We start from the raw sequence: 27,288 nt of genomic DNA on the forward strand, positions 1-27,288 counted from the left end.
TCAAAGGAAAAAACCTAGGCCACATTCGAAAGATTTCGAAAGAACATGCTGTTCCAATGTGAATGAGAGGCATAAATGTGGTTAATCAATGCATTCTCAAATAAAACAAACCTCTTTGAGGTTACTGGGGTGTTATGGGTAGTTGCTAGGGTATTGTTGGGTGGTTGCCATAGTGTTCTGGGTGGTTGATAGTATGTTGCTAGAGTGTTCTAAGTGATTGCTAACTGGCCCAAGACAAAAGCCCTAAGCCATGTCCATACTAATACATTTTCGTTTGGAAGTGCATGGATTTCGTAAAGTTTGCACCTCTTGTTCCACACTAGAATGGCGTTTCCCTCAAACAGAGCGTTTTGAAAACTCTATTTGGTCTCATTGCTACCTCAGCGAAACAGCTGAATTGTTAAAGGGATCCCCTTGTTTTCTTTTTTTCTAAATCTCTTATATTCCTATATGTTTCACAGAGGTCCTGATGAACACTAAGACAGAGACATCAGATCTGAAGTGGACGACATACTCTCGATCTAAACCTGAGGTGAGACTGACACAACTCCAGAATTTGACCCTATATGTAGAGAAGTTGTTCTCAACTGGTTTTGCTTCAGGACTGTGATTGTTCATTGGACATCAACACGGTACTATACAGAACCTGTATTTGATGTAGCCTGGGTCAAATTTTCTTTTACCTTGCACGAGGTGTTGTCACACATCCTGTTCATATTGCCATTTGCTTGAGCGACAGATGAATTTGCAGCAAATCAAATCGTTTGATTGGACATACAGGCTTTAACATCAAAGTCAACTTTTGTTTTTGTAACCCATATTTGTGTCGTGACCTACCAGTTGAGAACCCCTTATGCAGGGAAAACTTTCAGTGCTGACTTCACTCCATTATGAAAACATTCTCAATTGACCAATCAGTACCTGTCTCTTCCCTTCTGTCCCTCCTCCACCCACAGTGGGAAGAGATAAGTGGTCTAGATGAGGAGAACAACAGCGTGAGGACCTATCAGATCTGCCAGTCTGACGGGTCGTCCAGTCATTGGTTGCGCAGTAAGCTCATTGAGCGGCGAGGGGCGTCGCAGGTTTACGTGGAGTTGTGCTTCACAATGATCGAGTGTTCGTCACGCAACACGCACCATAGATCTTGCAAAGAGACCTTTAACCTGTACTACTACCAGAGTGATACGGATGATGCAACGGCTATACACCCAGCATGGATGGAGAACCCCTATACTAAGGTTTTTAATGTAGCCTAATATAATAATATTACTTAATATAGGTAATTACAATAGTTTTAAATATACCAAGATTTGAATATATACTCAAATGCGGATGTGAAATTGCACAGAGAAATTCATCTAGTCTCTTTCAGAGCTGAAGGGATTTTTTTGTTTGTTCTGCAGTTACTTTTTCTTCTCTCCAGAGAAGTATTGGAGTCTCAGTTCACTCAGATGTTAAAATTCCTTAAGATAAAAATGACACGCATGAGGCACAAATGAGACTATTTCAAGTGCAATATGAGACCTTGTGAGATTAATAGGGTCTTTTTTATTATGAGAAATATCTGAGGAGGATGCATGAGAGACAATGAAGATATAAAGAGACTTCATTTGGGATTTTTTTCCCTCCTACGAGACATCTCATCAGCTTTTAACCTAAGCTGTGTCTCCATTTGCATTAGGTTGACACGGTGGCTGCGGACTTCCTGTTACGTAAAGGTGGAGAAAAGAAGTTTAATATGAAAACGCTGCGCTTGGGCCCCCTGACCAAACGTGGATTTTACTTGGCGTTCCAGGCCCAAGGAGCATGCATGGCCCTTCTATCCGTACGTGTCTTCTTTAAGAAGTGTCCTGCTCTCACGCGCTCGCTCTCAGTCTTCCCGGAGACAGTTCCACGCTCGCTGGTGCAGGAGGCAGTGGGTCAGTGTGCGGCGAATGCAGCACAGCCTGGGCCCAATCCCAGACCACCTAAGATGTTCTGTGGAGAAGATGGACAGTGGGTGGACCAGCCCACCACCACCTGCACTTGCCTGCCTGGCTTTGAGGCCAGCCATGAAGAACTGGAATGTAGAGGTGAGTAAGAGAGTAACAGACTAATCTAAAGCTGATATGAGCTTTATAAAAGCTTTTCTGAATTATGTGATGTGGGTAGAGGTTGAGAAAGAAAGAGTAAGAGAAAGAAAGAAAATGAAAGAATGAGAAAATAAGAGAGAAAAAAGAAAGAAACAGAGAAATATAAAGAAAGATTGTGAGAGAAAGAAAGAGTAAGAATGAGAGAAAGAAAGAGTAAGAGAAAGAAACAAAGATAAAGAATGAGAAAATAAGATAGTAAAAGAAAGAAAGAAAGAGTAAGAGAAAGAAACAAAGAAAAAGAATGAGAAAATAAGAGAGAAAAATAAAGAAACAGAAAAATAAAGAAAGAGAGTGAGAGAAAGAAAGAGTGAGTGAGAGAAAGAAATAAAGAACAAGAAAGACTGAGAAAATAAGAGAAAAAAATAAAGAAACAGAAAAATAAAGAGAGTGAGAGAAGGAAAGAGCAAGAGAGAGTGTAAGAGAAAGAAACAAAAAAAGAATGAGAAAATAAGAGAGAAAAATAAAGAAAGAGTGAAAGAAAGAAAGAAAGAAAGAGAAAGAATCAAAGAAAAAGAAAGAATGAGAAAATAAGAGAGAAAAGGAACAGAGAAAAAGAGAGTGAGAGAAAGAAAGAGTGTAAGAGAAAGAAACAAAGAAAGAGAATGAGAGTAATAGAATAAGAAAGAAAGAGTAAGAGAAAGATAGAAAGGATGAGAGTAAGAAAGAAAAACAGTAAAAAAGAAAAAGGAAAAGAATGACAAAAAGAATGAATTAGAAAAAAGAGAAAAAAGAATGAGAATCTAAGAAAACAATAAAAAAAAAATGATAAAACAAATAAAGATGAGAAAATAGTTTTTAGAAAAATGGAAAAATATAGTTCAAGAAAGTTAGAGAGAAAAAAACAGAAAGCGATAAAATGGAAAGATAACAAATATGCCAAAAAAAAGTAAGAGAAATAGAAAGACATGAAGTGAAGTACATGAAAAAGGGAAGGAAAGAAACTATGAGAGAAAGACTGAAAGAACACCGAACACGATAAATGGGAATGTTTGCAGTGAAAAAGGAAAGAAAGCGAGCTGGAGTGGAGCATTACTGTGTATTTCATCATAACCTGTGGCTGTACATTCACACAGTATCCTCTGCTGTTATATTAAAGGCCAGTGCATTCAGAGTCAAATAACATGGTCCAGTAGGATGTTTTCAAACAAGAACACTCCTGTTTTTCAAATGTAATTTCATATTTATTCCAGGTTAAATACAGCCCAAGATCTATCGACAGCATCTGTGGCATGCTGTCAATCACCACAGACAACCTAAACCTAAACATTGACTCATCACTTTGGTTGTACAAAAAAGTGACAAACAGATTTACAGAAGCCTTAAAGTTATTATCCAATATTTCACCTCATGTCATGACCATGTAAAGCTGCTAAAACCTGTCATATGATATCCTGTGCATGTAAGTCAAGAAGCAGGGGCGGTTCTTTGGGCGTGTCAATTAGGCATAGCCCCCCTAGTGGCCACCCTAAATTGGAGGGGTAGAGTGAAATTCTCATTTTCCATCTTACTGAGAATTCAGTGACCCCACGTCATATTAAGTAGACCAAATGATTTATATTTAAACAAAACATCAGTGCATTATGACTGCATAATAATATTTATATCATTATTATTTGTAAATGTAAGTTAAGTTACTTTTTAAGCTATAGTGCAATTTCCCACATTATTATCACAAAACCCAATCTGGATCTAATTTTCTGCCTTATTGAATGTATCTGAGCCCAACCCATTAGCGATTGCTCTTATTTGGCAAGCATTCATTACACAATATTTTTTGTATGTGGATCTGTCGGGTTTTCATTTCTGGAACAGCATACAGTACACATTTGTTATTTAAAATGAGGTCTTTTTTTCTGTATAACGCAGAAACAAGACAAATGTAGTGCAGCAAGTTTGGTAAAAAAAACAATGAAGCAACTCTGATGAAACAGCGCGCTGGAATAGATGTATAGAAACAGCTATAAAGAAACGGCAGCTCGTTATACAGGGCCACACCATTCCTGCAATGACAAATGTATTATGAATACACTTAAAAACATAAAATTTGAACCCTTATAAACCACCCCACTAAACCCATATAAATGACTTATCTTCAGTGAGAAAAGCTCTTATACACTAAGCTCATAACACTTCAACCTAAAAATATATACAGATTAATATTGGTACTTTGGGGGACAGGTGCAAGAATAAAAGCAAACGCACAACTAACCGAGAGATAGAGAACAAAGCTGCAGAGTTGATCCTGCTACTCTTGCAAATGAAATACAAGAGAAGCACTTAATAGTTTACAGGGAAGATAACAAACACAACATCCTCTTTATGAACAGCATTTATCATTCAAATGTTTAACATGCGGCACACCTATCATAAGTGAGAATTGAGCTTAATATTAGCAAACGTGGGCACACATCAATCACGCTCAATAAGGAACACATCAATCACGCTCAATAAGGAATGCGCCTAGACTAACAGACATTATAATGATTTAAAGAAGAAATGCATTAATGCCCGCTTGTTGTTCACTTATAATTACGAAGCATGCAACTTTTTGACTAATTGAGATAGATACGTGCATTTTACACTGGACCATTTAAAATGAACTAGTGAATTAAAAAATGTGCTTAAAAATTCTTAAAATAATCTTAAACGAAATTGTAACCATTTACAAGACCCGTACATGCTGATTATAGCCTACAGATTAAATTCGAACCTAAAATCGTGATGTAGCCTTTTGTTTATTTTAGCCAATAATTTTTACTGCATTAGTCATTATAAAGAACCGCATGGAAACATGGCTTAAAGTTTGTGGTTAAACCATAATGTTAGTATGTATTGACTAATAAAAATAAAAATTAATTTAAAACAATTTTGTGAATCTTTTTGTGTATGTAATGTGACCAGCTGATAGATAGCTGTGCAATGTGTATAATAAACACTCTCATGACCTCAAGAGGTGGCACTAGAGTAGCCTTTAGCCTCCTTGTTAGCGCACCCGCCTCCCATGCCAGAGACGCCAGTTCGAGTCCCATTCGGAGTGGGTAGAACAGGTGCCGAGACCCGGATGGGAATGAGGTTTAGGATGATGAGTGTAATGGTGGCCAGCTGATAGATAGCTGTGCAGTGTGTATAAACCTCACTCTCCTGACCTCAAGAGGTGCACTAGCGACTGATGCTAGAGGCTGTAGCCTTTAGCCTCCTTGTTAGCGCACCTGCCTCCCATGCCGCAGACGCCTGTTCGTGTCCCGCACTGAGGGGGTAGAACAGGTGCGGCGTCACATGTACAGGGGACATTTAAGGTATAAAACAGTTGCCCCCCTACAAGCACACCTGACCCCCCCTCGTCAAAATGGTTTAGAACTGCCTCTAACGCATAAAAAGAAGTCCATCCAAAGTAGTCCCACTTCAAAGATATGGTTTAGACAACTTTACGCTTAAATAAAAAAGTTTTTACAGGAGAATTCGTATAATGCTTTAACAAAAAATAAAAGTGTCTCATTTATGCTTTTAAGCTCTTCAACTATCTTACCTGCTAGACTTCTAATGCTAGTGTATTACTGTAAACTGCTTTCCATTTGTTTGTAGAAACTGAGAGGCACTGGAAACGTATTGTCTGTGGTAATCAACAGATGCTGTCGATAAAACTTAAGTTTTATTTAAACTGGTATATTCCTTTAAAGACATGAGTCATAATCTGCTCTAATTCAAGTAACCAGTCTCTCTGTGTCAAGCTTGTTTGAAAGCATGACTTCAGCTCTATAATGATGTTCTTTTAGATGGGTGGGGTGGGTTTGCATGTAAAAAGCGAACTGGAAAGGCTTTTGCTCATGTGTTAAACACTGCAGCTGTGCTGCCTGATAAGTTCACACACTCACACGCACACTCAATGACTTACTCAGCATTCATCCACTCAAACACACTACATCAGCTGTGTTCCCCTCTCTTTCACACCCACAAACACCCACAAAGGCAGCACAAAGCCATAATAGTGGCGCCTGCAGGCAGGGCTGTGTCCACTACAAAGCACCCTAATGACATGACCAATTAGACATGGGCAGCGAGACTAAAAGAGAGAAAAAAAGAGAGAATACTGCAGTTTATTGGGCAGGTGAAAGGCAGAAAGGAGAGTGTGTGGTCGGAGAGGTCATAGGGTCACAGGAGAAGGGGTGTAAGGGTAGAGAAGACACTTTAACACAGAGAGAGAAAGAGAGGGTGTGTTGAATTGTACTAATCACTTTAATTAGCCACATACATATTTGCACACACTCACACACACACACACAAAGCTCTTTTGTTTACTCCTGAAATTATCACGGTTCAGTGATGGTACCAGTGATGGTAATACCATGGTATTTTGATATGCCAGTACCATAGTACTGAATGATTCCCATATTATACTACAGTTTGTACTTTATACTTCATGGAATCATGGTGCTTTTTGTTACTTTTTTGTCAGTGACATTTTACAAATGCACAATATATTTATGGCCATACTGAGATGTGCAGTTTTTTTTTATTGGTACTGGCCGATATTAGTATTTCTTTTTTTTTAATTATTGATATCACCCAATATTTTTTTTATGTATTGACCAATTTTTTATAGTATTGAGTAAATATAAGCATTTTTTATTAGTATCACCCAATATTAATTTATTATTATTATTATATTGCCTTTTAATAGCATTTGTTTTATTATACTCCAAGTATCACTTGTTATTTTTTTATTATTATTTTTCTTATTATTTTTTATTAGCCATTAATAGATTTTATTATTATTATTTTGATTACTGGTATCACCCAATATATTTTTTTTATTTATTGTATGGGCTAGTAATAGAATTGTTTTCATTATTATAATGATTTTTATCACCCAATATTATTTTGTTGTGTATATATATATATATATATATATATATAGGCCAGTATTAGCATTTTTAATTATTATTATTTGTATCACACAATATTGTTTTTTTATTTTTTTATTATATTGGCCAGTATTAGCATTTTTAAAATAATAATAATAATAATTATTATTATTATTTGTATCACCCAATATTAGTGCTTGTTTTATTATATTGGCCGGTATTAGCATTTTTTTGTTATTATTATTGTTATTATTATTTGTATGACCCAGTATTAGTATTTGTTTTGTATTGACCACTATTAGCATTTTTTTAATTATTGATATCACCCAATATTAGTTTTTTGTTTATCGTGTTGACCAATATTAGCATATTTTTATTATTATATCACCCAATATTAGTGTTTTTAAATACAATTTGGCAATAGTATCTACTATATAGGCATCTATTTTACTATCATTATTTTTAACACCTTAGGCTCATCTGATTAGTCCAGTATTTGAAGACTGAGAGCTTATGAGGACTTATTCAGACTATAGACTTTTTTCTGTTATTTATAATTTCTTCTTCTCCAAGTGGAAACAGACATCAAAACATAATAATGAAGTATTTGATTTGACCTAGTATACTATTTTCGGCTTAAAATAGGCAAACAGTGTAGATTTATGACATCTACTATCGTGATATCTGTATCAGGCAAATTTCGATATCGGTACATCACTAGTACATACAGTATTCTCAGCACAAGATGCAGATACTTATGTAAAGAGAGTGAAGAATTACATCTTTATGTCTGTATAGTTCATCAGAGGGCTAATTAGAAACAACATCATCCTTCAGTCTGAACAGTCACACACATACATTGTGGAAACGTGACACGCAAACAATCTGTCAAAGCCCCTTTAACAAGGAGGATAATTCAGACCTTATGTTTTAGTCTGAGTGAAACTGATGTTAATCTGATCCAGATGTGGAGAACTGGTTTTGAAATGAAACTGGTCTGGCAAACCCATCTGTAAGCACATATTTGCCTGTCTCGTGAGACTTGGCATTCGTGTATGTGTGCAGTGATGGATTTGAGTCCGTTTTGTACATCTCACATTGGAGAAAAAGACTGAATCTTGAAATGTTTGAATGTGAGCGGTGTATACAGTATATGCTGAAATTGTGATTTAGAGACTAAACGGGTTGAAGAATATGATCATATTTTAATCATGCTATGTTGAACTCTCTCTCTTTGTGTGTGTAGCGTGTCTTGCTGGTCATTTTAAGATGGGCTTTGGTGCCGACCCATGTACTGCGTGTCCTGATTCCAGTCACACAGGAGAGACGGGCTCTACCTCATGTGTTTGTCGCCCTGGTTACCACCGTGCCCCCACCGACAGTCCAAATACACCCTGCACACGTGAGCACAATTCAAAAACACACACTCCTTTCCTTTCATGTGTTTGGGAACTCTCCTGTTCCCTACACACCCATTCCATTATCTTCCTCTTTTCCAGGTCTTGTCTGCTTGATTTTAATTTTAATCCACTGGGTTCAGTTGAAAAAATATTTTAGGCTATTTTTACCTTATAATAATATAATAATATTGGTAAAGCATTGTGTACATGGAGCATACTCCAGCTACAGGAGTAATCATCTTAAATGCAGCAGTTCCTCCACTTCGAAAAGTGGTCCCACTTCGAAAGGAGGATTTAGACTTCTCAAATTGCTCAAGTCACACACATCACTGTACATAAGGATTAAAATAAGTGCATTAAATTCAAGCTTCACGGTTCTGATTTTAAACCTTCCCATACTGTATGCTTTGACTGAAATTACATTCATTTAAACTTTCATTTCTCTTCGTTTTCCATTCAACAACATGCCACACATGCAGTACATTGAAATTAAGTTGAAAATAACCATGGAATATTTCTTGAAATTCACAGGCTCTCTGTATCACACTGTATCAGCGTTTTGAGTTATAGAATATTTACAAATTATTCAATACGGTACAAATTACGCACAGGTTATTGCAATTGGCTGATTTGTAACGTAATCAAAATAAAAGTAACTGCAATATGATTACACACATTTTAAAATGTAATCTACTTACAAGTACTTGATTTTTGTAATCGATTATGCAGTCCAGATTACATGTAGTCTGTTACTCCCCAACACTGTTGACTGATGAGTATAAACTGTTTCATATTTTGTTGTCTTCGTGGAAGATTGTGTATATCAGCTGAGATATAGTTTAGATAAATTAACTGTGTTTGTTCTATTTGTTTTGTTCAGGTCCTCCCTCGACCCCACGCAGTCTCGTTCCTCAGGTTAACGACACATCTCTCACGCTGGAATGGAGTGAACCGTTAGACAGCGGTGGTCGTTCAGACATCACCTACAGTGTGGAGTGCCGTATGTGTTTGACGCCCGGGAACCCGTGCACCCCCTGCGGAGACGGAGTGAACTACCGCCCATCTCAGACCGGGATCCTTGGCCGGCGGGTCAGCATTTGGGGTCTGCGGCCTCGCACCACCTACAGCTTTACAGTGATGGCCCTCAATGGGGTCTCCCCTCTGAGTGTGCAGTGGCCCGCGGGCGAGACCATCAACATCACCACCAGCCCCAATGGTAAGAGAGTGAGAATGAATAAATAGGTGAATGAGATGTTATGAGAGTTGAGTATAGCGTGTTATGACTGCTCATATATATGTGTTGTGTTCTACAGTTCCTGTGCTGGTGTCTGGTTTGAGGAAGAGCACCGCTACAGAATCCAGTCTAACGTTGCACTGGGCCACACCCACCCAAACCCACTACAGCATACTACAGTATCAGCTGCGCTACTGTGAAAAGGTAAACAACTACTATGCTATACTTTGCTACTACTCCATACTGGATTACTGTACACTATACTACACCACAACACTACACTGCTCCATATTACACAACATACAGTAACACTACACTACTCTATAGTATACAACATTATAATACACTTTAAAATGCTATCTGATATTGCACATCTCTACACTCAACACTATACTGCTCTGTACAAATTGAATCTATACTAGATAGCACTATACTACTTTATACTACACTATACTACTCTATGCCACACTGACACTCTACTACACCATACTGTATTACTCTACACCAGTACACTATAAAACACTATACTACTCTTTACTACACTATACAGTGTTATACTACTATATGGTATACAACACTATACTACTCTGTACAACGCCATCTATACAATACAACCATCTACACACTATAGAATACTACACTAATCTACTCTACAATATACTGCACTATACAACTTTATCTTACACTATACTACTCTATGCTACACTATGACACTATACTACACCATACTATATTACTCTACACTATACTACTGTATACTGCAATACACTGCATTATATGATTCAATACACTATACTACACTTTAAAATGCTTTCCAACATTATACAACTCCTGTACTTTACACCACTATCAAACATTACACTAAACTACTCTACACTATACAACACTACAGTATATTATAGTACTCTGAACAGAAGTAAGATACAATATGGCACTACACTATGAATTACTACACAAACCATACACTGTTACTATATAAATGCAACACTACTCCATGCACAATATTACTTTACAGTATAAAACACTTTACACTATATAACGCTGTAAAACTCTATACTACTTTGTACTACACTTAGTACACTGTACTAGACCAGAAAACTGTATTTTGTGTATTCAGTGTATCAAACTGAAGACAAGTAAATTGCTTATACTGTAATCAGCATTATTTTATACCTCCGTTTCCTTTGCTCTTCTCGGCTTGAAATATTGTTTGAGTCTATTTTTATGAGCTTCCCTATTTCTCTCTTCCTCCCTCCTCCCCCGCTTTCTACAGTTTTCTCTCCACTTGTGTTTTATTGATCGCTATCTTTTGCACATCTGTTCTCTGTTTACACTACCACAAACCTACCAGGCTAATTAACAATTAACGCATTAAAATAGCTTGTGTGTGTGTGTGTGTGTGTTCTTTTAAAAGGAGCGTGGTTCGGAGGAGAACTTATGTCATTATACGGAGAGTGATGTCAACTATGTTGTTCTGAGCGACTTGCGCAGGGCGACGCTGTATGACGTTCAAGTCCGCGCTCGCACATTGGCCGGCTACGGCAGCTTCGGTCAAGCTGTTGTCTTTCGAACCCTGCCTGATGGTAAGGAAAATCCCAGACTGCACATGGAGTTGGTTGAGTGGGGGAGGCAGCTCTGTGTTGTGGTAATTTAATAGTGACCAACTCTTTTATGGCCCCAGAGTTTTGTTTGAGAAAGCATTTTATTGATTTTTTTTTTTCTCCTCCTTGAGCACATCGAAGTAAAAACATGTTTTATTGTATTGCACCTTTTTGCTGTTTTTAAGCCTTCTCTCTCTCTCACTCTGGCTGTTTACCTCTTTCTCTCTGTTTTCCTAGAAGATGATTCCTCGTCTCCGCTGCTTGTGACTGGAGTCCTTATTGCAATGGGCATGCTGCTGCTTATAATCGTCATTGCCGCTGCGATCTACTATGTAAGGTAAAACATGACACACACATGAAATAAAGAGTGTGAGGTTGTTATAATGGACAAATGCACCATGAGAATTCCACTGAAAGCTCTGGAGATTTCTGCAGAATTTAAGCGGACGTCATTCAGAATGTTTTACACATCTCCCGCCCATTGCGTGTTGTTCATGGAACGTTTTGTCTATATTGATTATGCTGTCGGCTGCCAACAGTGTAGTACAGCCTCATTTAACACATCGTACATTGTTTATAAATTAAGTATAATTGTTTTTGATCTTCAAATAATTCTCCTATCCATGTTTTACCTCTTGAGACCCCAGCATGACTGCTGTGTGCATTTTCCATTTCCCTTTTTGATTTGTTACTAGTAGCACCTAATAAATAAGCAAAAAAAAGCAGGACTGAGGTGTGAAATCTTTAATTATACCAAGCTATAGCTAGTCATATTTTTTTAATAAAATTGTTTATTATGTTTTAAGGAGTGTTGGTTATTCATGTTTTTCAAACGTTATAGACATTACAGCTAATTTTCTATAAAGCTGAGTAAATGTAATGTCCAGCATCGTCCAATCACTGCCAACCCTGTTAAAATAAAATCTTCCATTATACAATTCTGAATCTATGTACTGATTATCATTGTCTTATGTCTGCCTCATCTGCAGCCTGAAACTGAACTTTTGGTAGATTTTAGGAGTGAATGCACTTAGCTGCATAGAAAGATATAGGATGCACCCTTGCTCCCTATTTAGTGAATGGCTTAACCTCCAGTGTGCTGCATGTCTGCACTGGTCTCAGAACAGTTTGAAATGCACCTTATTTTGTGTTTATCACATTTGCTTCAACTTCCATTTTCATTTCTGTTTTGCACCAATTGCCCCAGAAGTTGCGAATTTGTTTTCTTAAACACATGGGATGGAAACACTGCTGTACTCGCAAATTGTTTTTGTGATATTCCCATTTTGCGCATCAGTTAAATTCATGACTTGGATGGAAAAGTAACTAATGTCCCTTTCTTTATGTACACTAGCCTGTATGAGATGAAAAACTTGACACACATTAAAGTGATCAAAGACTCTGAACAGCTCTATCAAGTTAATTCAGCTACATTCAAGTATGGGAACTAAGACAAAGAGAGAAGAAGAGGGAGCGTAGACAGGATGCAGTTGTCCCAGCCTAGACTCTACAGGCCAAACCAACAGAACAATAACTGTGACCCTGGGGCAACACACACTTCTTTAAGATTTTACACGATGAACAACTTTTTAGACGTGCAATCTCAGGTATTTCCATGGCACGTACACATGCTAAGATTGTGGATCTTTATGTTTTCTGGGTTAAATACATTTGTGTCCAAAAGTCTGACACCATACTGAAATTTTAGGTTTTTCTTTTTAAACATGTACATAAATAAAATTTTTCAGGATAAAAAAATAAATACAATCAATAAAAGTCATGATTAAAATGAATATGAAATATTTCAGATTCATCACTATTTCCAGGTACCAAATTTGGCACATTGACCATTTGAACTCATTTGAATGAAAGGTTTCCTTGCTTCCACTGAAGCACATAAGATGCTCTAGAACATTCTTTAAAGTGGTATAAGCTAAATCCAAAAATAAGTGCGATAGACCAAATAGCACTACATACATTTAAGACAGTGTGGCCCTGTTCCTTATTTGCAGAAAGTAATCCAAACGTAATCAGATTAATTTACCTAAAAGTGTCATCTAAAAAAGTACATTACCGATTAAAATTTTAGTCATGTACTTTGTAATCAGTATCGGATTACATTCCAGAAGTAACCTTCTCAACATTTGCTGTCATTGCAGCAAAAGTGGGCGTTTACTGAAATTCAAGTTTTTTGTTGGTTTGTTTTTTAGTTCAACTTTTAACTGAAATTATTATGTGGATGATAGAATGTGTAATGACAAAACTTTGTATAAATTAGAAAATAATTTAAAATAAAAAGCATTTTCATTTGTAGTCTCAGTCTTTTTGAAAAAAATAATATTTGCATACGTGTGTGTGTGTGTGTGTGTGTGTGTGTGTGTGTGTGTGTGTGTGTGTGTGTGTGTGTGTGTGTGTGTGTGTGTGTGTGTGTGTGTGTGTGTGTGTGTGTGTGTGTGTGTGAAGCGGACAGCCCCTACACTCAATCACACATACAGGGAGCATCCGGTCCAGACCTGCCATCAGCACTAGGTTGGATAAATATGGCTATTTTAGTCCAGAGAAAGCAGAGAGACAGAAATGGACTTAGAAATGTTTACTGCACAATTGTTGCACTTTTATTTCTCAGTTAATCTGGAGTTTTAAGTTATGTCTCGGTTAAGTGTCAGATTTGTTTCAAGAGTGCTAGAGAAGACTGTATTTATATTTTCTGATATTTATATTCTAGACTTTTTGGCTTACTGAAGATTATTAATGAGGCTATCTTTAGCGGTCGAAAGATTAGCAATAGCATGGTGAAGATTGAGGAACATTAGCTGATCGCAGCATACAAGAGACGAGGTAATGATTTGAGATGTCATCGCTCTGCGGCAGAATTTCTTTTGTGTCAACATCAATTCCATATGACAGAATTAAATCTAGCATATGATTATGGCAATGAGTTGGTCCTGTCTAATTGTAATTTAATTTACAATTAGTGCTTTGGTTGAAATAGATCAAATGTTTAGTAACCCTACCTATTATATGATGTTTATCTTCTATTTTTTTATTTACTTATTTTTTATTTTCAAGTTTTACGTTACCATAAAGTAAGAGTATATATATATATATATATATATATATATATATATATATATATATATATATATATATATATATGAATGGGATGGCATTTCTTGGATAATTTGCACACTTTGGTATCTTGACAAATCGGAGCACACATTATTTTGGCATTGTTGAGATCTCTTTCAAAACTCCTCTGATAAAGACACATTTGGGGGCTCACAAGTGTTCCCAAGTCTAGAATAAATAGCTGGAATGAGAATGACAAAATGTGTAAAAGAGACAAAGAACAAGAGGTGAACAGGATCGAGCAGCTCGAGTAATTTAAGAGATTTTTTCCTTGTATGATACACTGTGAAATGATCTGAATAAGGAAGCAGAGCCTGAGGTAGGCACAGACACCGGAAGAGGAAGAAAGGGGAGGAGTGAGGGATTTGGTGTGTGCATTCACTTAATATTTGCATGAATCTTTGCATGTATGAAAACACGAGACAAGATATGGAACATGTCCAGCACAAAGCCTTACAACATGTCCTTACCGTGCATGACAAGTTGCTAACTTTTCTAGAGCCATGTCCAAACCAGGCATGACACAACAAACTGGTTAAAACAAAAACACGAAGGAATTATGGCTTGTCACTTTATCGTGTCTCGCCTGGTGGGTTTCCGCTTTTCTGCTTGCAGACATTAATATACACAATCCTTTCTCTGTTTACAGGAAGCAAAATCTCTCCAAAGATCCTGAACTGAGCGACAAAAATGGTCAGTATCTCATGGGTCAAGGTGAGTACTACACCATCTTATTATAATAGTGCAGTCTGGTTTATTTGGCCAGTTTTTAATTGACAAAGGAGTTGTTTAGTAATTGACTTTATCTCTCTAAGGAATGAAAGTTTACATCGATCCATTCACTTACGAAGACCCTAATGAGGCGGTCAGAGAGTTTGCTAAGGAGATTGATGTCTCTTTTGTCAAAATCGAGGAGGTTATTGGGGCAGGTAAGTCTACCTCCCTCCCATTTTGAGGAATGGTACAGTAGTGCCATGTCGTAACAAATTGCAATGCAACAAGCAAGTTGAAAGCAAAATCTCAGCCAATCAATTTGATGTTTAATGTACAGCTATATGGCTCAGGATTTTGAAAGATTGAGATATTACTGTGGGTGGGGCTACCCAGCTCAAAGCAAAGTCCTTAAATCAAATCCTTGGGTTCGCTGTTCTCAGGTGAGTTTGGCGAGGTATGCCGGGGAAGGCTTAGGATTCCGGGTAAGAAGGAGAACTATGTTGCCATCAAGACCCTTAAGGGTGGATACACTGACAAACAGAGACGGGACTTCTTGTCGGAGGCATCGATCATGGGCCAATTCCAGCACCCCAACATTATCCACCTGGAGGGCATTATAACAGCCAGCTGCCCAGTCATGATCCTCACGGAGTTCATGGAGAACGGAGCTCTGGATTCCTTCCTGAGAGTAAGTATGCAATAGTATGTAGTAGTTCATATGTTTGTTTATGTCAGTGTCTGTCTCATTGACTGTCGTTGGCCAGCATACAGCTGTATCTTTATCATATTTGTCTTTCTCTACAGCTAAATGATGGGCAGTTTACACCAATACAGTTAGTCGGTATGCTGCGTGGCATTGCATCAGGCATGAAATATCTTTCTGAAATGAGCTACGTGCATCGTGATCTGGCAGCACGGAATATTCTAGTCAACAGTAATCTGGTGTGCAAAGTGTCCGACTTCGGTCTGTCCAGGTTCCTGCAAGAGAATTCATCCGACCCCACTTACACCAGCTCGCTGGTAAGAACCAGCACATATAAGTCATTAATTACATGCCAGACTTACTTGCTTGAACAACCATGCATGCACAATTAGCTGAATATTTTAGTGAAAAATACAAGGAAGCATTGCTAGAGATACAAACATTGTGGTTTATCCCAGTTATCCCAAATTTAAATTCAAGTCTATTCTAATTTCTCATTGTATATTGGAACAGAATTGATCATACTGTCCTGCTTAATTCAGGGTGGTAAAATACCAATACGCTGGACAGCACCTGAGGCAATCGCTTTCCGTAAATTTACCTCTGCATCCGATGTCTGGAGTTACGGAATTGTCATGTGGGAAGTGATGTCATTTGGAGAGCGACCATACTGGGACATGAGTAACCAGGATGTAAGTGTTTATAATCGCATTTGTTTTACATTGTGACCATTTTCTTAAAATTGAACTAGGGATACACTTAATTTTTTTCTAATACCTATAATTTGGTTTTTCTTTGGTATGTTTGCCAATATTGATTGAGTTTCTATCTAGAATTGTAGATGTTTTGAGTACAATTACCATTAAAAAATTTTTTATTGAACTTTGTCCAGTTCCGATGCGTATGCTTTGCTTTGGCCGCTAACCGATATGTTTGCCGATATTGATTGAGTTTCAGTCTAGATTTTACATGTTTTGAGTAAAACCACCATTAAAATATATATTTTTGTTTATTTTGTTTACTAGGAATGCACTGAAACAAATACATTTTTCCAATACTGATAGTTTGTTTTGGCTGCTAACTTTTTACCGATATTGATTGAATTTGAATGTAGTCAAGATATTGAAAGTACACCATAAATTATATATTTTTTCAACATTGCTTCCAATATTAGCTAAATCAGACCAATAAATCATTTTAAAAAGCTACTGATATTTTCACCTATATGTCATGCATGCCTCATCTCATTTGCTCACTTTAATCCTCCCCTCATTAACTTACAATTATTCAATATCTTTTTTTACTCAATCAGGTGATTAATGCCATTGAGCAGGATTATCGGTTGCCGCCACCACCTGACTGTCCCACATACCTACACCAGCTGATGCTGGATTGCTGGCAGAAGGAGCGCACAGCTAGACCACGCTTCGCAAACATTGTCTCTGCACTTGACAAGCTGATACGCAATCCAGCCTCACTAAAAATCACCGCCCAAGAGGGGGCAGGGTAAGTCGAAAAAAAAAAATCAACTTTTACAATTGACAATAAAAGTAAAACACCAAACTGTCCTTTCATTTCTTGCCTACACAACCTATGTAGTTCATAATATGAAAAATAAGTCCCTTTCTGTCATTATAGCTACATGGTTCATGCTATTACACCTCAGTATGACCTACATTTTGTTAAACTCTTATCTGTAAGTGGTGCTAATAATAGTCGACTAATGTGGGTTTTTAATGGCCGAAGATGGGATCAATATCTAGAAAGCATGGTAGAAAATTACGTTCACCTGTTGGATGTTAAATGTAGATTAAATGATCCGTTGTTCACTGAAATTCTATATGTAATGCCAAAACAATCACTGTAATAGAACTACTTGAAAAATTTGAATAAAAGAGTCAGAAAATCTCTTGGTCACAGATAATTGGATTACTGTAATGCATTATACACAACACTGCTTGTCAATCAAGAACAATGCAGTTCCTGTTCTAGTTTCAGTCACATGCCTTTCCGTCCATCGTTTCTTTAACTCGGCTTGCGTCTGCACGGTATGGCCTCCTGTATGTTAGTTCTGCCCCTCCCCTCTCAGCATGTTGGCCTGTCAGTCTGTCAATCAGAACTGCTCAGTATGGCCACATGTTTGTCCATCACATTCTTGTCCCACCCTTCCCCCTTTCCTTCAAGGTAAGACTGTCAAACCCAAGCTCTTACTTGCCGGCTTTGTACAACTGTGTATCTTCAGGCCAGCTCATGACAGCACCTTAATGTGGGTAATTACATGCATTTTAACACCCCTGTCTTTCTCTGTCTCTCTCAGCCCCTCTCACCCTCTGTTAGACCAGCGCTCCCCTCTAACGGCCTCAACCTGTGGGACAATAGGTGATTGGCTCAGGGCCATTAAGATGGAGCGCTACGAGGAGCGTTTTCTACAGGCTGGATACACGTCCATGCAGCTACTCGCCCACGTCACCACAGAGTGAGTTAAGACTAGATCACAATATTTATTATTTGTCCAACATACATACTGGAGCATGTCAATTATATATATGTATATATATATATATATATATATATATATATATATATATATACTAAAGAACTACAAGGAAGATGTTCAAGAAGAATTTCTTTTTAAATAAATTTTTTTCTAATTCAAGATTAAAAATGTAATTATATTCACTTTCATATAAAGAAATATTAGTGTTTGTGAAGTATTAAAAGTCCCTTAATTTTTTAAGTTCAATGTATACAAACAGAATATTACCCTCTTCAGCTAGATGTACATATTTTAGTCAACATGAAATGAAAATGGACCCTTTTTAGTTTCTGAATACACATTCTTCTGGTCTTATCGTGAACAATTAATTGATGTGCATTGTTCTAAAGATTTTTTTTTTTAACTTTATTTCATTTATTATTTGTCAACCATACCAACTGACACAAATAAGAAATAAATAGCTAAATTACAAGGAAGATTAAAAAAGTAAAAAGGAAGTTTCAATGTTAATATTCATATAAATAAATAATAGTTGCCAAACATTAAATGTCAATTAATTAAATAATTTAAGTTCAATTAATTAAATATAAAAAATATATATATTTATAGAATAAATAATTATTTACAAGTAATAATTAATTAAATACAACTTCATATAAATGTAGAATACTACTATCTTTAATTAACTATCTTCTTCCAATACATATTAATGTCAACATGAAATGAAAATTGAAACTTTTTACTTTCTGAATATACGTTCCTGGTCTTATTGTGAAATGATTCATTTGTGTAAATTGTTCCAAAGAAAAACAGTGTTCGTCTTCATAATCTTCCTATCTATTAAAGACCAGAGGTGTTAAACAACAAATTAGATATTTAAATAAAAATGTTTAAGTATATATAATGTATAAAGAAAAATTCATACATTATACATCATTTTATTTATACAAATGTATTTATTTTTAATAAAAAACTTTTATATATATATATATATATATATATATATATATATATATATATTTATTTTGTATTATTATTATAATATACTAAAAATAAAGATTTTATTTAAATAAAAATAAATACATTTGTATAAATAAATTATATATAATGTATACATTGTTCTGTTATGTTTACTGTATATTTAAAGAAAGATGAATTAAATACAGCTTAATATACAAGTAGAGTATTACTCTTGCGATACATTTCCATATTAAAGTCAACATGAAATAAAAATTGACCCAGTGTACTACAGATCGACTGATATCGGTTTTAATCATTGATACAATATTGATTTTATTTTTGTGTTTAAGTGTCCAAGACCGATATTCATAGCCAATTTTTAATTCTTGTTTTATTTCTGATTTAAGGCACAATAACAACTTAATCATTTATTGCTATCCTCCGAAGGTAAATAGCCTGCTTTACAAAATCAATAATGCGCACAGTCTACAAAGAATTAAGTCATTTAAGAAGCGATATACACTTGTTCAAAGCCCCTCACTTAATTAATTAATATGTCAAATTTCAAGTCTTTTGGGTCTACCTTTATAGGTAAACCCGATATTAAAGAACCTATAACAGATTCAAAGGAAAAGTGTAAATATCGGTTACAAATATTGGTAATAACTGATTATCGGTCTATCTCTACTATGCACTTTCTGAATACACATTCCTTGTTTTTTTGTGAATGATTAATTGCATACATTATTCCCCCCCAAAAATTATAAAAATGTAATATAGGAAAAAATGTCCTTCGTAATCTCTAATCAAAATGTAATGACTTCCTGCACCTCTGAAACAACGTTCCTTTTTCCACTGTCATCACTAAGCTCTCTTATTTTGGAACCCCTTCCCTCAATCAGGCTTTATGTATTTTTTCTTTAAAAGACCACTTTTCTCCATCCATTCAATTACCAATGGATAATGTTTTTTTTCTCTTATTGAATATTCTTCATCACTTGGAAAATCTTCACATTATGAAAGTAAAATTTCATGCCATTTCAAGTTGAAGCAAACAAAAATCATAAAAATGTCCTTTTAGGGTAAAATAGTTTGAAAGCCAACACAGAAGTTGTCAGTTTAATAGTCAAGGTCTAACTCTATGTTTTTGTTCAGGGATCTTTTGCGTTTGGGAGTGACTCTTGCTGGTCATCAGAAGAAGATTCTTTCCAGCATTGAAGCTCTTGGGATTCAAAACAAATCTCCAGGGAATGTGCTTTACTGAGCAGCCCATCCTACACATTCACACACATGCAAACGCATATCGAGTTTGCTGGAGAACCTTTAAGTAACCTTCCACTCACTATCAGGAACATTTGTACTTCCTTTTTGTACCGGATCAAGAGTGCTTAATTGCTTCCAAGACTACCTAAAGGAGATCTGTCCAGGAGCCAATCGGAACGATCACTGGTAATACCACTAATATCACAAAACTAAATTTGTGGTATCAAACGGTTTCATGTGGATGTTACTTGCATCATTTCACCATTTTGGGGAGCCATACGGCATAATCCAAAAGAAAAGACTCACTGTGACATCATAATGCAAAGAATAATGCCATAGTATCTAACCGGTGATGTCACAATGCAATCTTCATGATCAAGGCAATGCTAAAGTATTTCCATTTTTGCAGAGTATTTTTTTAAAGGAGACTTTCATACTGAAGAGACTGAAAAAGGATAACGCGATAAGATGAGAAATATTACCTTTATAACGCAAGAATTTGGATATAAATATCATATTATTAATTATGATGTCTTGATTCTTCGTTTTAAGGATGTGCCATGTGTGTATTCTTTGACAGATGCTCATATACTACATTTAAATGTGTGTGTGCCAAGGAACACATATTTTGTTTTTATACAATGCACTCTGTGTGTGTGGAGTGTGTATAATAAGCACAAAAGCACTTGTTTTTTAAGAGAGAGACATGATTGAGGTGGAGGTTCCACCTGTGGACCAAATGTTCGTGTTATACGTGCTTTTACAAACTCTGTCTCACACACACACACACACACACACATGCGCCACTTACATGTTTAAAGATCTGCAACACTGGATTGGCACTAAAAGCGACCAACTAAAGACTGTCCGCTGTTTTTCAAGTGGCTGAAAGACTCAAAATGTCCTTTGAAAGGAGTGCCATCCTGTTCCGTTCATTATGGGAAATGTTGTGTTGGTTTGATTTATCAAAAAGTTTCAAAAGTCACCCTTTGATACCACACATTGCTTTCAGGGTTAGGAGGATTTGGTCTTCACATTGGAGATCCACAAAAACAAACCAGGGACATGAATTTTTTCTTGCCTATTTTTTGTATAAATATAACTTGATTTATGTAAAAAGATTCATTTTCTGTTTCAATGTAATCTGTGTTTCTGTTATAATAAATATTACACATTTTATTCTTGTTTTGTTGTTGTTTTTTCAGCTCATTCTTGCATCTTTTTAAAGATTATACCCAGAGGTTAAATTGGGCCGGTACGATCCGGAACCTCATTCTGGCACCTTCGATTCCAAAAAGAAAAAAATGCTTGTTTGTCAATCCATCCCATTTTTTGTATTCTCCGATGCATTTTTTATTTTTTTTTGTTTGAACCCCTTGAGACATTCCATCTCTATTTAGCAAGTATACTTGTTCAAAAATATTTCAAGCTCATTATGTTTCGCTCTAGTCAGTTTTGGACGTTGGAAGAGGCAGAATACGAGAACAGCACGAGGCGCCCCCGCATACGCTTCTGTACCGCGCCACGGTCCGATCTCTGATTCATAGAAATCGTGTAATATGGAATAAACTGCTCACCCATTTCTTAAATCCACTGATATGCACGAGCGATTTGCTTAGCTTAGTTAAAAACCTGTACAGTATACACGATGGAGTTTTGAATCAGGAATCAATCACATCCAAAGCGACATCAGATCACAATATCATAGGCCTACAACTTGAGAACAAAAGACCACTCGACCAACACACTTTAAAAGGTTTCACTGTTATTTGTATATTGATGTGTACTCCTTTTTTTTGTTGATTCAGCATTTATTTAAATCTTGTGTTTTTATTTTCGTTTGGATTTTTTTTCTAGCAAATATGGGATTCACTAGAGTGAAAATGTTTCTTCATGCGGCAGTGAAGAATTTAAACTCTTAGAATTAATTGCAAATGTTTTCATTACCAATTATATAATCATATTATAACAATTTGAGTAAAAAGTAGCCGTGCAGAAGGGTTTTGTTTCCCCCGTTTTGAACAATGTGCATTTAACTTTTAATTGTAACATTATATATGTATATACACCGATCAGCCACAACATTAAAAACACCTGCCTAATATTGTGTAGGTCCCCCTCGTGCCGCCAAAACAGCGTCAACCCGCATCTCAGAATGCTATTCTTCTCATCACAATTGTACAGATCGGTTATTGGAGTTACCGTGAATTTTTGTCAGTTCAAACCAGTCTGGCCATTCTCTGTTGACCTCTCTCATAAACAAGGTGTTTACATCCACAGAACTGCCTCACACTGTATGTTTTTTGTTTTTGCCACCATTCAGAGTAAATTCTAGACACTGTTGTGTGTGAAAATCCCAGGAGATCAATAGTTACAGAAATACTCAAACCAGCCCATCTGGCACCAACAATCATCCATTCGATTATCTAATCAGCCAATCGTGTGGCTGCAATGCATAAAATCATGCAGATACGGGTCAGAAGCTTCAGTTAAAGTTCCCATCAACCATCAGAATGGGGAAAAATGTGATCTCAGTGACTTGGAGCGTGGCATGATTGTTGGTGCCAGATGGGCTGTTTGACACCCATGTGGTTTTTTTGCATCATCATCTGTACATCTGATCATTTTAAGATGTTTAGCAGATAAAAACTACAAGCGAGCAGCTTAAGTTTTATTTTTATCAAGATTCCTGATCATTTCTGTCCATTCTTTTTGTCTGAACAGTTTGTGTGCCACACCTTAGCACGGATTGGTTTGTGATCCATAAAAATGTAATGCAGACTTTGAATGGGGCAGTTTAAAACTTCGACCCAACAGCAAACCCAAAACCTGTGTGTAAATGCATTTCTCATTTCAGAAGTGAAGAAGGAATTAACACAGATGTTTTTAAAGCACTTCATCAAAAAACGGCCTGTTTAATTCTAATGGCCAAAGTATAATTCTGTAAAGTACACGTGACTCACTTCAGAACGCGTGCAGCCCTCAAGAGATTGACTGCAATAATATGTGTGTCCACCAGGTGACAACTGCTCAGTTGGCCGATGCTATTAATTGTGTGGTAACTATGGTTCAACTAAATATCATGGTTAAACTAAATACTGTAGTGAAACGGTATTAAGGTTAACAGGGTAAGTTTTGTAAGTTTATGCAAAACGGAAGTCTAATAATTTTCTGTTTAGGTTCACAAAATGTAAAAAAATAAATAATGTATTTATATATATATATATATATATATATATATATATATATATATATATATATATATATATATATATATATATATATATTATATTATATTATATAACATAGGCCTAATATAATATATATATTATATTATTTTCATCATAATTCGAGTCATTATATATATATACATATATGACTCGAATTATGATTAAAAATTATATTTTTAATGAACCATTTTATATTGAAATCGCAAAAGAAAATTATAATAAAATAATAGAAGTATTTGTATTGGAATTGGTACTGGACTTTAAATTATTGGTATCGAAAAAATAGGAAAATAAGTCCTACAGGCGATAATGGCAGCCGCCTATATTGCCTGACTCGTCCTAGAATCGGAGTCGACTCTGGTACATGAATCGATTCTTTTGTTCGGCTCCGTAACTTTACGAACAGGGCGTTGTGATTGGCTCAAAATAATGATAATATCCTCTACAAACACCTGTTGGTTAGTGAGACACCGCCTCATTCATCATATGCGTTTGAGTGAGAGATGCATGCATGCAAAAGAGAGAGAGGGTGTGACAGATTTGAATACTTTCTGTAGTTTGTGTAGTATTGTATTATAGTACATCAATGCAAGTGGCAGTGGTTGGAGAAGTGGATTCTCCCAGTTTGTCTAGTTTCTATATGACTGAAATTATTTCCGACCCAGCCTGTTTCTTGTTGTTTTGCCTCTTAAAATTGGACATGAGCAGCAACTAGGGAATGACGTAGTCGTTTTATTGTAAAGTTATGCAGTGTCTCTAATTATAATAGCAGGAGTTTGTCTTTATGTCACACATTTTAAAAACTCTTAAGAGAAAAAAACGAAATTTAGTGTGCGATTAAAGACTGCGATTTTCACAGGGCCATCGCCAGAACATATAGAACAGGAAAGACTGTTCATTTACAGGTAGGCTGAGCTAGTGATATTTTATCAAAGCAATAACCAAACCAATAGATCTTAATTATACCCACTTCTATTTAATCCGTTGTGGTCGAGACTGTTGAGTTTAAAAAGCTGCTGTTTTAAAATGTTCACCATAAGTTCCACAAAAAAGCGATTTCATGCACTATATTATACATTGCATTTAAAAGCTACTGTCCAAATGAATAAAGTTTTTATTTTATTACATCTACATAATATGACCATTAATAGTTATTGAAGTGACTCGAGCAAGAACATTTGACATGGAAGCCATCTAGACAAGTAACCTTGTCCTGTCCCACTAACGTTAGTGTTTGGATTCGGGTAGGAGGAACTGACCAGCAGTTACAGAAAAAGGTGCCCAATAATGGCCATCCGTGATGACGGCCCTGAATTTTGAAACTGTTCTGATTAAAAATAAATGTGGAAGAGTTTCATGGACTCCAGAGTCGACTCCAACATGCCTGTGTAGACCCTATTACAGAGAGAACATTCAAAAGACTCTGTAAAGTCAAACTAATAGACTGGCTTTTATTTTGAATCTATTTACACATAATACCGCATTTCCACATGTGCCTATAAATTCTGTACCTCGCGTGGACCTCATTATTTGACATACAAATCACAATAAAGGTGAGCTCTGAATAATCACAAAATGACAAATAACTGCAAGTTACAACAAATACAATAACAGTAGCATATATCAAATCTGCAAACAGTAAAGCTATGAGCAGTACATAGGCATTTGCATAATTTATTCATACCCCAGGGAGCTGAAGTGCAGCTTACTGAATAATGCTCACACCTGATACAAATGCAGAAAATAAGTCATGAAAAATATTACTTTGTCGCTTACTTTGTTTAAAGGATAGCAAAAACTGCGCTTGTGAAAGCATTCTTTTTTATTTTCACTTTTTCTCAAGAATAATCTGGGGAAGGAATTAAAACACTGCAGATATAAAGACAAAACAAACTCAAACTCTTTGTCTCATAAACAGTTTCCTGGGTTTCTTGATCCTTTTATCTGTGACTGACTACACTGCTGTCTGTATACACACACACACACACACACACCTGCCGGATGCATATTTCCATAATTGTTTTGGGGTGATCCGATTTCTTGGGCATTCTTGTTTTAAGCATTCCTCCCTGCAGACACAATGACCTTCTCTACTCGGCAGAGGTGGGGATGAGATTTGGGAATATGGTTTAGACTTCCCCTTCCCCCTTTTATATCTCTACACCAATGGAGCTCTTGTCCCCAATCACTTCTGCAGAAAGAGCTGTTTCGTTCCCCAAAGAATCCTCAAAATGTCCCTGACTTAGATAAAACTTCCATCTTCTTGCAGTCTTCTGCTTCTGTCTTTCGCTCCAATATTTTTCCAGTTTTGCAGCTTTTTCACTTCCTTGTTTGTTTTGTCAGTTTACACTGGCCCCAAAAATATATCAATGTCATTGCATTAACAAAATATCAAAGAAAGTGTCAATTATTTAAAAAAAAAACAGCACACATTTCAAGGAAATCATTTAGGAACAGACACTTGTAAGGTTTTAAATGATAAAACAATCAGTATACTATACAGCATACAAAATGAAGACGTTTCTTTCTGGTTTCTGGTCTGAGTGTTAATCTTGTCAACAAAATTACTGACATAAAAGTTCTTTGACAAAGAGTGTTTTTTTTTTCAGCGATAGCTAAGTTGAGGCATTGACGAAAATATTATGAGGAAAATAATTAAAGATATTTCAGGGATAGTTTACCTAAAAATACAAATTCTCTCATAATTTACTCACCCTCAGGCCATCCCAGATGTTTATGACTTAATTTCTTCTGCTGAACACAAATGTAGATTTTTAGTAGAATATTTCAGCTCTGTATAGGTCCATAAAATTCAAGTGAATGGTGGACAAAACTTTGAAGCTCCAAAAAGCACATAAAGGCAGCATGAAAGTATTTAATTTGACTCCAGTGGTAAAATCTATATCTTCAGAAGCAATATGATACATGTGGGTGAGAAACAGATAACATTTTTGGCCAATTTGCATTCTTCGTGCATATCACCACCTACTGGTCAGAAAGGAAAATTTAAAGGGATTTTATTTTTTTTAAATTTTGTTCTGTTTCTCACCCACATGTATCATGTCTCTATACATTTTCCTCCCTAACCAGAAGATGGTGATATGTACGAAGAATTCAAATCGGTGAATAAAGAAAAGAAAAAAGAGAAGAATGTGAAAGTGAAAAATAAGGAATCCGTTTTCTCACCCACACCAATCATATCGCTTCTGAAGATATAGATTTAGCCACAGGAGTGGTATGGATTACTTTTATGCTGCCTTTATGTGCTTTTTGAATCTTTTTGGACCCTGTTGACCTACTGAGCTGAGATATCTTTTCTAAACAATCTTCATTCAGCAGAAGATAGAAAGTCATACAGATTTGGGATGGCATGAGTTTGAGTACAAAATGAAATCATTTTCATTTTCGGGTGAACTATCCCTTTAACAATGCACTAAAAGTTAATTTTTTTTAAAGAAAGAAAAATCTAGAAATATACAGTTACAGTTTGATACATGTTTTTTTTTTTTTGTGGCATTTTGCACATTATTGTCAACTAAAATATGTAGTATATAATATTTTTT

The 27,288-nt window shown here is 36.0% G+C and overlaps 1 protein-coding gene across 3 annotated transcripts in view; it reads left to right on the plus strand.

Annotated features, from left to right (window-relative positions):
• LOC127639952 (ephrin type-B receptor 4a) overlaps positions 1–21,663 on the plus strand; it is a 39,717-nt gene extending 18,054 nt beyond the window's left edge. Inside the window, exons 2-17 of one of the 3 annotated variants that reach the window (XM_052122307.1) lie at positions 462–532; positions 957–1,238; positions 1,682–2,072; positions 8,241–8,396; positions 9,275–9,610; positions 9,708–9,832; positions 11,043–11,211; positions 11,467–11,566; positions 15,008–15,072; positions 15,174–15,287; positions 15,513–15,760; positions 15,877–16,092; positions 16,318–16,467; positions 17,088–17,281; positions 18,093–18,251; positions 20,388–21,663. In XM_052122307.1, coding sequence (XP_051978267.1) covers positions 462–532; positions 957–1,238; positions 1,682–2,072; positions 8,241–8,396; positions 9,275–9,610; positions 9,708–9,832; positions 11,043–11,211; positions 11,467–11,566; positions 15,008–15,072; positions 15,174–15,287; positions 15,513–15,760; positions 15,877–16,092; positions 16,318–16,467; positions 17,088–17,281; positions 18,093–18,251; positions 20,388–20,496 — 2,885 coding nt within the window. In that variant the 3' untranslated portion in view covers positions 20,497–21,663. The remainder of the gene's footprint in view (positions 1–461; positions 533–956; positions 1,239–1,681; positions 2,073–8,240; positions 8,397–9,274; positions 9,611–9,707; positions 9,833–11,042; positions 11,212–11,466; positions 11,567–15,007; positions 15,073–15,173; positions 15,288–15,512; positions 15,761–15,876; positions 16,093–16,317; positions 16,468–17,087; positions 17,282–18,092; positions 18,252–20,387) is intronic. The other 2 variants (XM_052122321.1, XM_052122314.1) reach the window with 2 other exon arrangements.
• The last annotated feature ends 5,625 nt before the right edge of the window (positions 21,664–27,288 follow it).

The sequence above is a fragment of the Xyrauchen texanus genome, chromosome 4 (assembly GCF_025860055.1).
Source record: "Xyrauchen texanus isolate HMW12.3.18 chromosome 4, RBS_HiC_50CHRs, whole genome shotgun sequence".
Classification (NCBI taxonomy): Eukaryota; Metazoa; Chordata; class Actinopteri; order Cypriniformes; family Catostomidae; genus Xyrauchen; species Xyrauchen texanus.